The 17003-nt window shown below is 39.6% G+C and overlaps 1 protein-coding gene across 4 annotated transcripts in view; it reads right to left on the bottom strand.

Annotated features, from left to right (window-relative positions):
* Positions 1–17003, bottom strand: part of MYO1B (myosin IB) — a 193759-nt gene that overhangs the window by 10220 nt on the left and 166536 nt on the right. The window contains exons 20-28 of one of the 4 annotated variants that reach the window (XM_055089170.1): positions 16161–16310; positions 12705–12773; positions 11350–11436; positions 10997–11083; positions 9092–9178; positions 5817–5891; positions 5562–5601; positions 4298–4371; positions 4058–4191 (exon numbers count right to left, since the gene is read on the bottom strand). In XM_055089170.1, coding sequence (XP_054945145.1) covers positions 4304–4371; positions 5562–5601; positions 5817–5891; positions 9092–9178; positions 10997–11083; positions 11350–11436; positions 12705–12773; positions 16161–16310 — 663 coding nt within the window. In that variant the 3' untranslated portion in view covers positions 4058–4191; positions 4298–4303. Of the gene's footprint in view, positions 1–2051; positions 2159–4056; positions 4192–4297; positions 4372–5561; positions 5602–5816; positions 5892–9091; positions 9179–10996; positions 11084–11349; positions 11437–12704; positions 12774–16160; positions 16311–17003 lie in introns of those variants that run through there. The other 3 variants (XM_007108448.3, XM_007108449.4, XM_007108450.4) reach the window with 3 other exon arrangements.

The following is a 17003-nucleotide window of genomic DNA, read 5'->3' as shown; positions in this document are numbered from 1 at the left end:
CAAGTAGGACAGCCAAGACCCGTGTGCATGGACTCACAGGAAGGAATAGGTCACTCCTTTTAATCTGTTATTATAAGGTTAACAGTTGCCTATAGAGGATTCATTAATATCTTTAAACAATAGGTAGCAATGGTAAAAAGAGCACGAATCATTACCATCACCTGCTCCAGAGAAAATTTTCATTTTCTCACAGAGAGTAAGGAAATCAGTAGGCCTTCTGGGGAAGAACAGATCCAGAGCAACCACTTGAGAAGAAAACTGCAGAGCACTTACTATTACCATGTAACTCTGGCTCTAAGTAGGCCATATATGAAAGAAAAATCGGGCCTTTCCTCTTAGGATATGCCCCTAAATGGACAGAGGTGGCCAAGGTAAACATTCAGAATCAGAGCAGTTTTCTTCCAAACTACTTCTTGCAAGAGGCATGATCCTGCACACAGCACCAAGGTGGCTTTCCCTAAAGACCTGTGGGGTGACAGGGAGGCTTCTTCAAAGATGTCAAGGAAAAACCACGGCTTCATTTTGAGCTATAAAGTTCTGGCAATTTGCAAATACAACTTGAAATGCTTGTGTTGTGTGTGGAGGATCAGGGAAGAAAATCCACGTAGGTGGTCAGTGTTTCACAGCTCCCAGGACAGAAAAGGCCGGCACCCCTAAGGGCTGCCGCTTCACACAGCGCTGGGAGGGTAAACGATTCGACCTCTCTCAATGCTAGAGGGTAAGCACGCTACCATCCCCGAAAACTAATAAAACTACCCAAGAGGACTTGGCTTGATATTAACATTTTTTGGTTGTTGTTCATATTCAAACACATTTTTAATAATACAAAGTGCTAACAGTCTTTGAATTTGTTTCTTCAAAAATGCATATTTTCTCCTTCCAGTTTCTAAAGAGTCATCCATAGGGAATGTTAATTAAGAAGGTCACGCTATAATTTAAAGACATATAAAGAAAAAGTTGAATGAATTAAGTTGGTGGAGAAAGAATATAGACAATCTACCTGTTCGAATATGCTTTACAGAGCAGGCACTTTGAATAATGTTGGATTTAGACGCTGTGTTTGATTGAGGGGAGTGTACACCCCCTCAAGCAGCCAAGTCAGCTGACCAAGGAAGCTGTGCCATTTAAAATATCTAAAGCAAATGAGTTTGGCAACTTACGTTCATTTAATCCTTTAAGAAGAAGAGCTTTCAAATACGTGTAGACGTAGAGAATACACACACACCACATGCGGTACGTGTGAATATACTTAGCATATAATGTATTTTTATTTCTAAGACATTCTTTGGGAAAAGCTAAAAGTTGTTACAGATTTGGCTTGAAATTGTACAATATACTTTTTTAGAAACACCAGATGTAAAGGGGATAGGAATTCTAGGGGGGAAACGATGAACTTGGGAGATGTAAGAATATTCTGATAAGCCGTTTTTACCAAGAACTTCACTTGGCAAACTTGCAGTTGGTGTTCCTTCTTTTACTGAGTACTTGGTGTCTACAATAAAGGAACTGAACTTGCTGCAGAGGCCAGTGAACTCACGGCCAATAAGTTAGCCGACCAAAGGGCCACCACAGGCCAGTGTCTAGGCAACACTCAGAAAGTGACAGACCGGCTCATTCTTCATTTATCTTACAAATGAGATTCTGACCCAGCTTGTTAAAGCAGGAAGATTGGAATGGTGATTACAGTAGATTGCCATCAGAAACCAGCTAGTGTCCAAAAACTATAGAAAACTAACAGGAATTTACAATGTAAATTTATCTTAACAGCCTAGACAATTTTTATTTTAAATGACAACTTCTAATTATTTAGGAAGTGTTCAGGTAATGCCAATAGAGTAAAACCAACAAATGTGATCTCATTTCTCTAAGTATACTATGGAAGCCCTTGTTCAAATGTGTTACATTCATATCCAGCTGATCATAAAATAATTCATGAAATTAAAAATCTGTGTATTACTAAAATCAAAACCCACTAGAAAATGCCTACGAATATATTTGAGAAACTTTTTAAAAAAATATTGACTTTTATGGGTAAAGCAAAGCCATAATACCTAGACGGGTATAAAGCCTTCTTGTCTTTGAAGAGTTCACTGGCTTCTAGTTTCTCTTCATAAATAAGTTTCTGTTGGTCTGTGAATTGGTCCCTGTATTTTTTACACTGTGAGATATGAAAAGAAGAAGAAAAAAAAGGACATCACTTATATAAATAAATCATTACTCATCCTTAAATATGCTAAGCCAATTTAACAGCAGTAAGAATAATCGTAAATGTATATGAAATATTCATTTAAAAGGCCAAGAGAATTTTTCCTTCCTGAGCTTTAAAAGGTTGGTCTTGGAAAATGTCATAAAAACTACTGTTTGTATGGCAGAACTTGCGATGCTATTTCAAAACATCTGGCCTGGGCCCCCCCGGAGTATCGTTTCCTCCCACTATGACGTCAGCCCTTGGACTTCCACAGTCCTGAGCTATCATGCTCTTTCAGAGACTCACAGTAAGGAAAACATGGTACGTCACAACCCAGTGCACATATTTATAGACACACATATAGACAACTTACACAAAAGCTTCACAAAACAATACTTATCCTTTCTACGATGTCGTACATCCCGTTATTTTCTATTGTACTGTATTTCATTTTAAAATGCTGGTAGTAATCAACTAAGTTGATGTCATGACCCACAAGTATGCTATCACCTATAGTTTGAAAAGCACTGTTCTGAATCCTCCATTACCATTTTATAACGTGGACACGGGACCTGAGAAATCTGCCCTTCACCCGATTCTGAGATTGCACTGAAAGGAGATGGGGGTGGTGGGAGGGGGCAGGGCCAGGTTCTTTAGATGAACTCTCTAAGAAATTCAGTTCAGGGGTGGTTGAGAACCACCCACATAATCATATAAAGGAATGTTAGCATTGCTGCCCACACTTGGTGGTAACAATTAAGAATTAATTGTTAATTATTTCTCATCCCTCTCATTCTCCACCCCCAGTTCAACGGAGGTAAAGGCAAGGCTCAGGAGCTGGGGGAAAGGACAGGCAGAGCAGACGCCCAGCATTAGAAGCTCCCCATCATTACTTCTGAAAATAGTTTCTATATCAGACTCAAAGGGGGAGATGAACACTGAAGACATTGGCGAATCTTGCCCAATTGACTCACTAAGTTAGGGAACAGAACTCAGAATCCAGTTCTATGTGCTGTGCTGGTATCACTGATCAGTGATAATGTCTCTCTATACATAACTGATTCAGTTAAGAAGAAGGCCATAGTACTGGGCAGGAAAGTTTCCCAGAAGACGTATCCATCAATCGTTCACTTAACTAAATACAAGCCCTTCAACCTAATGATTTCATTCTATCTGAATGACATATATTTAGCATTCCGTATATCAACTAAGTTATTGAAATGAAGTCAACCTCTGTACAAGTACCCCATGTATTCCACACAGAGCACCACCTAAATTACATGTTATGTTCTCATATAAAATTAAGTGAGCCGAAATATAAGGCCAAATCAAGTAGATTTTCAGCTTCCCTTTCACTCAGGTAGGGAAATTTTAATCTCTTTAATGTCCCCTTTGGGTGACTTTAGAGCTTCTTCCCCTCAGTCCATTAAAATGTGTGTGTTCTCATGTGCGTCTATGTATGTCTACGTAGAAAGTAAACTCATACAATTTTCGAGACTTTACTACTCACATGAAGATGTTCAAATTTTATTACTTCTACCTCCAGCAAATATTTCTTCAACTAAAGATGAAAACAAAAACGAAAACAAAAAACTCAACTACTTGAAAGCAACTAGAATCTGGACGGGAAAGACAATGCAGCCCTGCTCTTTCCTTCCCAACCACGGATGAGAGACGATGCCACAGGAGCACCTGGGGTCTAGGAATTCTCACAGAAAGCCAAGCACGCTGCCCGCTTCAAAAACACCAACTTCCTCAACTAATTCTCCTTGAGGCTAGAGGAAAATTCTGCTTTTACGTAACACTCCTCAAGCACTCAAAACATATGATAAGAAGTCTCTGAAAAAACATAGCAAGACATTTTTTACCCTCCACAAGTGGAAAATCCTTTTTAGCTCCTTGTGAGTAGAATCCAAGAATAGGTAAGGTCTTGATGGCCAATTCTTATCTATCGGAGATAAGGAAGGCACCTTATTTTTCATTTCCAAGAAGTATTTTTGCACCTGTGTTGGGTTTGACAGAAAATACCAGATGAGTAAAATACACCAGAAAAAAAACACTGTTTGACATAAACCAGACTCAAAGAAACCAGTCTTTAGTGGAATTTACCAAGTTTTAGTCCATAAGACTTTGTAACTCTTCTGGAAAGTCTCTATTCCACTCTTCGCATTGGTTGGAGAAATCTGAGCTCCACCAAATGGTTAAGAGAAAAGAAGAATACTAACGTGCATACTAATTTTAAAATTAACATTAATACTAAAACCAGTCAACATTAGAGAGCTGCAGTGTTTAACAGGTAGCCACTAGGCACAGGTGGCTATTTATACTTAAATTTTAAGTAATTAAAAAAATTAAAACTCCAGTTCGTCAGTCACATTAGTTACATTTCAAGTGCTCACTAGCCACACGTGGGCTAGCGGCTACTCTACTGAACAGCAAAGATACAGAACATTTTTGTCACTGCAGAAAGTTCTACTGGACAGCACTGCTCTAGAGCAGCGGTCCCCAACCTGTCTGGCACCAGGGACTGGTTTTGTGGAAGACTGTTTTTCCACAGAGGAGGGGGATGGTTCAGGCAGTAATGCAAGCCATGGGGGGCGGCAGATGAAGCTTTGCTCGTTCGCTTGCTGCTCACCTGCTGTGCAGCTCGGTTCCTAACAGGCCTCAGACCAGTACCAGTGGCGGCCTGGGGGTTGGGGACCCCTGCTCTAGAGCACTTAACATGGGCCAGGCACTGTGGGAGCTTTATAGTGTTACTTCGTCTTAATCCTTACCATACCTCTACAAGTCTAATGCTATTATTATCCCCATTTTACAGATGACAAAATGAGGCTCGCAAATCTGTGAGTGGTGGAGCAAGCTGTCTCCAGAGTTTGCGCTCTTCACCACTACATCTACTCCTTGGAAAGATGGAAGGGAACTTTAGAATCCATCCCGGGAGAGGGGCATAGTCTTGCTCTCCCTCACCCCTCCACCCACTAGCTTGTTTGCCAACCTTACTTTGCAGTGGGGCATGGCAGTTTAGCAGGGCAAGCTCTTGGCATTCCCCTCAAATTCCTATGCTGAAACCCTAACCCCCAAAGGGATAGTGTTAGGAGGTGGGGCCTTGGGGAGATAATGAGGTTGAGAGGAGGTCATAAGGGCAGAGCTTCCTAGATGGGATTAGTGCCCTTATAAGAAGAGACAGGAAAAGAGTTTGCTTCTCTTTCTCTTTGTCATGTGAGGAGACCAGGAAGAGGCCCTCACCAGAACCAGTCCATGCTGGCACCCTGATCTTGGGCTGTCCAGCCTCCAGTACTGTGAGAAATAAATGTTTATTGTTTAAGGCACACAGTCTATGGCATTTTTGTTATAGCAGCCTGAACTAAGACACCTGGCTTTCTTGGGTTCACTTTCCCCGAAGTATGTTCTCTCTGTCAAAGAAGAAGAATATTTGATTAATCACGTACAGGCCTCTTTCTGACACAATTCTACTTGAATTTTAGAACCGATGATAAAAAAGGTCATAAACTCTCAGTGGCACAGTTATGATTTAATTGTTACCAAATAAGTCACATATTACTGAGTTGGTGCTATTAACTAGTTAATGCAATAATGCTAATTAGCCATATGTAAAGTATAAACTTACAATTCTCTGAAGTGTAAATTCATAAATTTTCTTTCCAGCATTGGCTCTGAAGAATTTCCTGTACTCCCTGCGGACCTTTAAAAAGAAGCAGCAGAATACAGAAGTTAATGCGCAGCCAGCAGATGCCCATAAAGGTGATACAACTCTATTAAAATCGAACATAGATGGAACAAGTAAATTTATGAGTGTCTTTCTGGATACAGTAAAATAATTGAAGCATACTGAGACAGTGGGTTTTAAATTGGAGAAAAAGAAATTCAGAGATGCAAGATAATACCAGAACGTTCTGATGTTTTTAATCCTCTTAACTAGTTTTTAAAGAGCCTGACAATCTGACGAGAAACGCTTTATAGGCATAGCTGCAAACCCATCACAAATCAAAATACATTCCAGAAAAAATTATATAAGGTAATTTTCACTTCAAATTGTTCTTAGAAGGCAAAAAAATGCCTGAAGAAATATATGGCAGTTTCCAAAAGCCTTGCATATGAAGACAGGACTTTAGTACTGCATACTGAGAAGTGAATGTGACTAAAAATAAGAATTTAAAAGAAAGCTATTGAATGATCATTATCTCCCATTTAATTGCATTACTTTTTCCTCTTACCCCTACTCCCATCAAACTATCTACTAATACTAATCACAGCACTTAAAACATCATATTACAGTTTTAGTTTACCATTTCTTCCTTGCTATATTGTCGTATTTACCTTGTAACTAGTGTCTAACAAATAAAATAACTGAGGTGTTTGCTAAATGAATGAATGATAGCTAAATTTGGAAACTGAGGAGGAAAACATTTAAAATGTTTATCATCATTCAGTTATAAATGGGAGAGTTAGAATTTAGCAAAATATTAGCCTACTTGAATAATTCAGACATTATATATGTTTTTCTTATATCTTTAGCTTTCTGGGTTCAATTGCACATGTTCAAAATATTTCTACATTAGGGGCTGTAAACTAGCAAACTAGTAACCAAATTGTTTGTCGAAAAATGTTTTATATGCACATTTTAAAATTAAGACCTTCACACAGGAATTCAGGCTGCAGGTTTCCCTTACAATTTTATAAGATCTAGCAACAGTGAGTCCTATTCCCAAGTGACAAGGACTGAGTGGACCAGAGCAGCCGCTGCTGCCTTTGGAAGAGAGCTGTACCCTCCAAACCGCAGGAGGCCCGCAGGAGGCCTGCCGTTCCTACCCTACCTTCCATCTGCTACTTCCCTCGCCCATGTGACCTGCCTGGTCCCTCTGGGCATTTGAGCACCAGACCTATTCTCTACACCTGCGGATTCTTAAGGTTTAAAAATTCTCCCATACACCACATAGGCAGTTCCTTCCTTTAATTCATATCTTATGTTACTGATTATCATTTCTCTTTTAGCCATGGAGTTGTCTATAACTATTTCAAATCTCACTTACAAGGTTAGAAGGAACAAGAAGAAAAATGATACTTATTAATTAGCTCCTGAAATTGTAAGAGTGTACAAGAGCAGAGAAGTTAAAGTGAGTTTCATGAAAAGGTATCCTTAGAAATATACTAGAAATCCTATATTTACTTGAATTTCACTGTAACTGAGCTCAATGCAACATTCTTTTTGATATTCACAGGACAGGCCCTTTCTCCTGAAAAACAGCTACACACAGAAGAGGCCTGGTGACAACATGCTGGCATATAGAATGGGTTCCCTTCACGGGCCCTGGGGTCTTAAAAAGGGTCCACTGAACTTTGTAATCAATTCCACAAGAATCAAATCATTTAAAAGGGCAAAATTACTGTTCATATCAACATACTTCTTTTTTTAAAAAAAATACAAAATTATTACATTCTTGGACTTCAAAGATGTTTAATCTTATAAAAATAATGGTAACATATTAAGATACTCCTGTTTTGTGGAAACTGGAAAAAAAAAAAAGACAGTTATGTCTATAGAGTAAGCCCAGTTAACTTCAGCTAAAACAGTATTCACCTGTGAACTGAATTTGGTTTATAGGATGCTAGCATACACTCTAACATAAAAGTACTTTTTAAATCATATGCAATTAGTTAAATCCAGAAAACTGAAGATAAACATGATGTTGCTGGTAGAAATCATTATGGAGAGTAAAAATCCTAACTCAATGTTGTTTGTTCCTTCCTTTTATGAAAATTAGAATGTGAATAAAATGGGAAATAAAATCCTCCGTTTTAACTTTAAAAAAGTAGTAACAGAACTTGTTCAGAATTCTTGAAATAGAACATCTTAAATTCATATTTAAGTTACTTCTTATTTACCTCAAAAATTACTTGATGAATATTCATTATAATAAAAAAGTTAATTTACAAAAGTTTATAGGCTAAACTTTCAGGGAAAAACGCAGATTGTTCAAAGCAGAGTTTACAGATACTGCTAAAACAGTTCAGGTTCAGAGTCAATGGTTTCCTGGAGAATATTCAAATATTTAGAAAAAATGAATTATTATAGTATTATAGTAAAAATAACAAAGAGGAAATGTCAAAAAAGGGCCCAATTATCCCAAAATGACAATATGGATGGCTCCCTACAGTGAGGAGTTACTGAATATTAGGAAGACAAAACCCTTATATTGCCTAAAGGTCGTTCTCAAGGTTTTCCAGAGCTCAGAGTCATATTTACTAACATGCAAGCTTACCTCAAGTAGGAAGTATTGCTTTAAAATAAACCCGGCCCTAAGTTAGAGGGCATCTGAATCTAAAGTTCTCTTTAACATGAATGATCTACTGCTGGTCTTATTTGTCAAAATCTGTACATTTATGCAAAACTCTTTCGTTTCTATGCTAAACAATGAGAACAATGGGCACTTTGAAGAAAGCTCTGCTCCAGGAGCCATCCATGGGACAGAATAGATGGGTAAAGGGAAACAAAAGCCCAATATCCACAGGCTGGTCACTGAAATGGTAGGTCAGCTATTAAGCTCAACTGCTGTAACTCTGTCTCATAAATGAAAAACAATCTTCATCCTCATAAAGAGAACATTAAACAGAACTTGGATAACAAAGAATAAAATATGCTACATTACTATTTAAAGTAATATGCTATTACTTTAAACTTATTATTTAAAGAAAGACAATGCAATAAAATCAGAAAATTTTAGTTTACAGGTTTGCTCTCAAAAGGAAACCAAATTAGGCAAGATGACATTGTAAAAGACTGTGCAGACCATCAGCAAGCATAATCAATCGTTTGGTCAGAGTTAGTAGGTGCTAGGCTTCACTGAGTTCACCGTGGACAGAAAGAAGAGGTTGAGGAAGTACCTTCAGTCCAAGCCAGTAAGCCCAAATGACAGCAACTGCATGCTTACGCCTAGCCTCCTCCTTCAAGCGTTTCAATTCCCTTCGAGCCTAGAATGTTTTAGATGGTAAATAAAAGAGACAGCCCAATGCAGACAGCACAAATGACCAGAAAAAGACACCCCACCAAACAGAAGAGCCAATTTATGTATCAGGGTTTCAGAATGAAAGAGAAATGGTGCACAATCATTTAAACCCAAAGCATCAGTGTCAGGCTAGCATAGTCCCTTGTATTTTCAGTGCATTGAGACTCTGTCCCAGAGGAGGGTACCTGAGGGAAGCACTCCCCTGCCCTCCCCCTTACTTCCATTCTGTTCCTTTTCTCTCCCCTGTTCTCTCTCCCTCTTCACTCCCTTCTCCACACTCTCTCACTCCCCTCCCTCATCAAAGCCTTAGATCTGTGAGTGGCACCTAATGATTTCCATAGACTTCCCTTTGCTGCCAGCCCACGGGGCTGAAGAGGCTGTGAATTCCTGAGTTCATTCATTTGGACATATAAAAAGACAACGCTTGTGAACAAACATTTAGAAAACTGGAAGGAATAAAGGCTGCTTCTCTGAAGTTTCAAACAAAACCAACAAAACCCCCAATTTTTTCCAGTTGGAAAATTAGAAGTAGCATGTATCAAAATTCAATATTAGGTAAGGCCCTAAACAGTGAAATATATGGAAGCAAGATAAAAAAGTGAAATAACTCACAGGTTTAAAAATCAATCTTAGGGAAAAATTAATCTGAGGCATGCTATTTTAAAAGACAGGAACAGACAGGCACTAACGTTTCATTACATTACAGTACTCAGACTGGGAAATGGATTTCTCTCATTCAGTGGAGAAATCCCAGAGTAATTGTCTAGGAGTCCCTCTGCGTCTGCTAAGACAGTTCCCTCAGTTTATAAAAGGGAACTAGTTTGTTCCACACAGATTTTCAGGGGAGAACACAAATGAACAACTTTGGTTAGTTGTGGCAAGTTAACATCTTTATGCAGGCAAATGTTGACTTTTCTCATTTTTCTCACAAGACGGGTTTATAATGTTGACAAGGTAGACTTAAAAACACAGGACTAACGATATTTGAGTTTCTAACTGGGATACACATGTTTAGCAGAGATGATCTTTGATTTTCTAAGTAACAAAAACATCTAAAATGCTCCCTCCCTTGGGATATGTGAAACATTCGTTCACAGAGCCCACGACTCTGCCTGGGGATTAGTCAGAGTATTTCAGGAGGCCTTTGTTTCTGAACACAAACAGCTGATGCCGAAATTCCTGGGATTCTTCAGGGGCAATTACAGCTAGCTTTGCATGAACATAGCTTTCTGCTAAATCACAGATGATACTTCTTTTCACATATAATATTTTGCTTATAATAATCAACAGCTGCCACAGTGAGCCTAAAAAACAATTTCACTCATGGATTAATATTTTTGTCGAGCATGCGTTAAAGGTGTTTCTATTATTAACATGTTGCAGAAGACCAATCGAAACCCAAACTTTAACATTCCCCTCATGCTCCCGTCGCGCACAAAAACACCTTCAGAAAACTGCCAGGATACATTAGGGGGGTAAAAAACAAACAAAAAACCCCCCAAAATGAGACATGCATGTTACTCGAGAGTTTAAAAAAAAAAGAGCAACTATGCTAGTACCTCATTAGTAAGCAATTAATTAGTCTTTTTTGCCTACGCATGCTTAAGCTTCCTAACGTGCTCTCTTGGCACGAACATCTCCAGGGTTATTAAATCTGGCTACTAGGACATGCGCCAGTGTGAGCCACTGTTAACTATGGGTCTTCATCCCCTGAGATGCTACAGATATGGATTGATTATTGTGGATTCCAGGATGGGAGTGATGGGATGTGCATTTCAAGTACCTTAGATCCAAGCCAGTAAGCCCAAATAACTGCAATAGCATGTTTATTCCTAGCCTCCGCCTTCAGCCGGCTCAGTTCCCTTCGCGCCTGTGATGCATTTGAAAAGGAGTTACAGAAAAGTTTAAGGCAAGAAAGGTTACTGCTGATTCCCAACGGAGAAAGAGGAAGAGAGACACCGGTCACCATCAAACAGTAAACACAAAAGCGTGTGCCACCACCCCACACCGAAACGCTGGAAAGAGCAAGAGGCAAACACGTGCTCAGGAGCTTAAGCCAGTGAATCCCGAATGGGAGGGTCCGCTGCTCCACACATCACTCCTGACCCGCTGCCTTCCTGGGCGTCTCTGGCCTACCTGGGTACCATGCCAATACGCCGCAATGGTGGTGGCTGCTTCCTCACAGCGCTTCTGATGCTTCAGTTCCCGCAGGATTTTTCGGGCCTAAAGCACAGAATGACCCAGAAAGATAGAAAATTAACACCAAAAAACTACATCCATAGTGAGTTGAAAAAAACTACCTGAAGAGATAGTCATAATCCCCCTTCTCAAGGGAAAAATCAATAGCTTAAAGAAAGGAAAAGGGAAGGTTGCCTTATTAGCCCGAAACGGACCATGAGAAGGTGGTAAATGAAGACATTATCAAGCATGACAGTGTAGCCCCACTCAGATAGACAGCAGCCTCCCACGCCCTGATACGTGACAGGAAAAAATCTGACCACAGCAGTACAAACTGGACACGGCAGATGGAAGGAACAGTTCTCAGAGGGTGGTCAGTGGATCTCCAATGATCCACCAAAATCCACTTGATCACTTTTATTATTATTGTCTGGAAGTAACTGTAGCTATACTTTTTTTTCCAAAAGAGATGGCTAAAAACTTGCTATAAAATAAAATTATCTCACTGGTTCAGTACTAGTGGCTTCTTTCCAGTAGTTGCTTGAAACTGATTTAGTGGGGGCCAGGAGGACAGCCGGTGTGGAGGCGAACCCTGAGTCCTGCCTCTGAAGTCTCTAGACTGGACGCCTGGACCCAGGACTCGGTAGTAGGTCAAAGAAAAACCTGTAGGCAGCAATTTCACTTACTCTGTGTGCTCAGACTTGTATTTGGCAATTGCTGTGGGACAACTACTAAGCACCTGGGCTGCCCACAGGCCTAGACAAAGGGCGATGGAAGCCGCAGGACTCCTGAACCAAGATTTGGCTTGTGGGCTATAGTGTGCTGACGCTGAATCACACTTTGGCAGGGAGGACCCAGAACCAGGTGGTGGGTGCACTAGGCCAGCCAGCGCTTAGGATCTTTCAATCATGATGGGGCAGCCTGCAAGATGGTCACAGGGAAGGTATGGAAGGCATTGTGCTGGGGTGCTGAGGTATGGCAGGGCTCACAGGTATGGAGGCAACAGTGTGAGACAGCCTTTTGCACTACAGCTTCCCTCGCAAACAGGGGGCAAGAGGATATTGAAATCATGTACGGTATTATTTCAAGGACTTCCTGCTCAGAGAACAAAGCTCTTGAAAAGAAAGCAGGAAGCAGCCAAGACATGGTGTAGGGCCCGAGCTTGGCCCATAATATTTATTTTTTCCATCTGACTGTTTACAGGGTAGGCAGGAGATGAGGAGCCCTCCCCTGCAGGGTGAGCCCAGAGACATCATCCTTTGTCAAGAACATGAAAACCTCACATAAATAAGGATCACTTCTTTTAAACTCACCTTCCAACCCCGGATGTAAGACTGAATTACCAAGGTAGAGCTCTTTATCTGTTGATACCTCTTTTGTTGCTGTAGGATGAAAGGGGAAGATATCAGCAATTCTATTTACATATCCATAACATGCACACTGAGAAAGAGAATTTGCTCACTTAGTGCAATGAACTCTTGATCACCCATATTCTTTCTGGGAACCAATAAGTACAGAAATCAAAATATCCAACAATCCAAAATTATGATGATTAATCCAAAGTTTGCTTCAAGGATGGTAAATATAATTAATTTCTAAATGACTCAGGACCCATCATTATTAACATCTGTTCTCTGTGTCATGTTGTTATAATACAACGTCGAGCACACAGCAGATACCCAGTGAACACACATGAATGAATACACACTGAGTTCTGCATCTGTTCCTAAGCCTTCTCTCTTCTTGGTGCCATTTCTCAGCGTGCTACTCACTGTGTCAGCCTCTAACGTCCCCAGTTCTTTTTAGGTTTGCTGCTTTTACTGCCTCAAGCTGGGAAATCAGCTAACAAATTTAAGTCAACTCCTATCAATCGACTAAACTTTATTTATTGAGCTCCTACTCGCCATAGAGCCCTTCAATAGAACCGTGAGGATGTTCAGCTGCAGCAGAGGTTATTTCTAGGTGGGGAAGGTTAAGGAAGACCCAGTGAGGTCTTCCCAAGAGTCGGCTCGGCAGGCTTGATGCCCAGAGGCCCTTACTTCCAGGGCCAGTGCCTTGGAGAGTGGAGGCTGCTAGAACACTATCCCTGGAGAAGTGAGAGCTTACTGTATTTAGTGGGGAATATTCACTACAACGTGGGCATTTGTGATGAAATTTCACAGCTTTTCAAACAAGATACTGAAGGCAGGCTGTGACTCAGACCCTGGAAATGGCAGACCGCCCATCTCCCTTTCTCTGAGGGGGAACAGATGCTCCCAGGACTCTAGGCTATGTTCTGGAAGCTCAGAGAAAATGAGCTGCAGAACAAAAGAGGATGCCAGAGAGAAAGGCAAAGAGAACCCTGGGACCCTGTACAAGTCACTACCTTCTTTGGGCCTCAGTCTCTTCATCAGTCAACTGGGGAGCTGGAAAATCTCTAAGATTCCACACAGAGTGATAGTCCACGGCTGTAGGGTCTAAACTGTACCTACAATATCTGACCATGACTTCTGACCTTCATCTGGTACCTCAATGTCTTCTTTTAAAATTCCTACATGGCTTGAAAATAACTGTCTTTAAAATTCACCTCAAGGAGCCATGAAATATCACAGAATATGGATTTTAAGATAAATAGTAACTGAAAATGGTCATTCGGAAAATCTTTGAGTTATTTGGTCAAGGGAAAATCACTGGCTTGGATAACTGTAGTTAACTGGTGGAGGTATTTACAAGCATACCTTGTTTTATTGTACTTTGCAGATATTGTGGGGTGTTTTTTTGTTTTTTTTTTTACTAATTGAAGGTTTGTGGCAACCCTGCATTGTCAAATGATGGTTAGCATTTTTTAGCAACGAAATATTTTCTAATTAAGGTATGTACATTTTTTTAAAGATATAATGTTATTGCACACCTAATGGATTACAGTATAGCGTAAACATAACTTTCATGTGCACTGGGAAACCAAAAGATTTGTGTGACTCGCTTTATTGCAATGGTCGCTTTATTGGAGAGGTCTAGGATCAAACCCACAAAGTCTCTGAGGTTTGCCTGTAGTTCAAATTCTGAAACAGAAATAACACTAGAGCAAAATTAATACTTCCTCTAAAGTTTGGGCTATTATTTGTTATCATTCTAACTCTCAGAATCACAAATTAATGGTGACTTTTTTAAGATCTGGAGATACAAAAGCTCTATATTGGGAGGGAGGGTGGAAATAGCACTTGCTATTTTTGGTTCCTTGCCTGTTTCTCCTCATCCTTCTGATGAAATGGCCCCTTCCAGAAGGTCTTGATCACCCTATCTAAAGTAATCTCCAGTCTCCCCAGTATTCTTTATCTCAGTTCTCTATTTCCTTCCTAGCACTTACTACAATCTGTCATTGTTCTATTTACTTGCTTAAATGCATATTGTCCCTCACTAGACATGAACTGTATGAGGTCAGGAATCAGGTTGTTTGGTTCACCTTGCTATCCCCTGAACCTGGCAGAATAAGGTTTTCAAAACTATTGGTAGAATTCAATATAGATGAATTCAGGATGCTTCAAAACTTGGTTTTTCTTAATGATCTCAAAATAAGAAATAATAAAATGGGTTCCTTGAGGACTGGCTATCTGTGGGTCCTCCCTTTCTCAGGCAAACAGAAAACAGAGCATTATGAATCTGCCGAAGGGCCAAGTACCACTGCTATGTGCAGCCAGGTTGGTGACAAAAGTCTTCTGGGCCTTTGCAGAATACATGTTAATGAACCTATCATTAACGTGGCTGGCTAGGGTCATACTTTAACACTTGTACTGTTGGTTATACTCTTTTAACTTGAGGAAGCAATTTTAAAGATATTCTTTTAAAGATCACATAATTTCCCCTTACTTTTCATTTAAGTAACTAATTAATTTCTAAAACTTGGAAATTATACACTAAAATGTATTACATGAGAACAGGCCAGCATAAATTATGTCCTGATTATACACACCCTTAAAGCAAAACTTCTCTACAGCTGAAAAAGAGGAAGAACACCCTAAAGGAGATTTGATTGCAATTTTAATTCATTTTCCAACTCACTCTCTAGTGAAAAAGCAGAGAACAAAAATGTGTTTGGAAGCAGTGCTCTTATCATTAAAATTCATTTTGTGAGAACGTAATGCCAAGTTCAAGCTAGCCTAGAGGTAAACCTTCAGGTTTCCCTCAAACCTGTTACGCCTCCAATGAAACATGTATAATTGAGTGAGAAAGAAAATTCCCAAAAGAAATTCCATATCAATTAAACAAACATACTTTATTTTTGAGTCTTTTCCCAAAGGGCCAGATATCTGAGGACTAAAGGAGATCCAACCCTTTAACCCAAACCCAGAATTCTACTAAAATGTGGCATTAGCTTTCTGGTATTAAAGCCATTTTCAGTGTTCCTACAATAAATGGAAAACAGCCAATTATTTGGGAAAATTGACCCTACTATACTCAAAGGGTTAAATGACTATCTCTTCCAATCTGATAACCAAATTCAAGATGTAGATCTCCCACTACATGTATCTCCATCAGTGGAAGACAGCAGGATAAACTAAACTTGAGCTTTGATGTTGTCCTGGATTCAAACCCCATCTCTGCCTCATAGTAGCTGTTACTTAACAGCTCAATGACTTAGTTTTCTAAGTCAGGGACCAGAAAAGCACCCATTTCACGAGATCATTCGGAGGATGAAGTATGTAAAAAAATACCTAAACAGTTAAGTACGTAACAAATATTTGCAAAAAAAAGCATCGTGATTACAGCTTAAAAATGTCAGGGGCTCTCACCGCGTATCTCCTGTACCAGGCAGCGATCACGATTTGGCTTTTTCTCATCAGCAGGAAGTGTGTGCGACATTTCCACCCCCGATAAATCTTCTGAATGAGAGTGGCCAGGTCCTCAAGACGCTGCTTCCTCAGGTCTTCTAATTTGAATAACTAGTAAATAATAGATGGGTTTATCAAAAATCCACCAAAAACTCGTGGCATATGTGAACATCATTCTCAGGAAATAAAATGTCACGATGTTGGAGTGAACCACATTGAGGAAAAAAAAAATAACTTAATTACAGATATTATGAATAGTAGTCCAGAAGAAAACTATTGGGATGAATTCACAATTAGAGTACAGTGTTTTAGAATTTATGACGAATCATGTAACGGCTGAACTGAGCTCTAGCTGTACCTTCACACTATCTGTGAGGATGAAATTATTGGAAGGGAGGTGACGGCAAGGTCTCTCTCAGACGATTTGAACACTTTCCTAATTCTCCAAATTTCCAGTAAACTGCTATGTAAATTATCCTTCATGCTAGTCTATTCAGTTATAAAAAGGCTCCAATGGAGTTCTTCACTAAGTAGAATTTTAAGTGTTCTTTTTAACTTAAAAAATTTTTTAATTTGGGTGCCTTCATGTACCTCTGAATAGCAGGGTTGTCTTTCCTAAAATTACTGTATAATTCAGATATTACAAATACAGACTGAAGTAACCTCCAATTTTTATGAGTTAGGGAGGTTTTATTGTATTACCAGTTTCTTTATGATTTCTTAAATGCTGTACAATCCATCTGCTCAAAAATTTTGGTGTTCCATAAAAAATACAAATGTTCTTCCATCCATTATCCCTTATTA

Source organism: Physeter macrocephalus, chromosome 2, assembly GCF_002837175.3.
Source record: "Physeter macrocephalus isolate SW-GA chromosome 2, ASM283717v5, whole genome shotgun sequence".
Lineage (NCBI taxonomy): Eukaryota > Metazoa > Chordata > Mammalia > Artiodactyla > Physeteridae > Physeter > Physeter macrocephalus.
The sequence above is the reverse complement of the archived record's forward strand: the minus strand, read 5'-3'. Positions and strand labels throughout refer to the sequence as shown.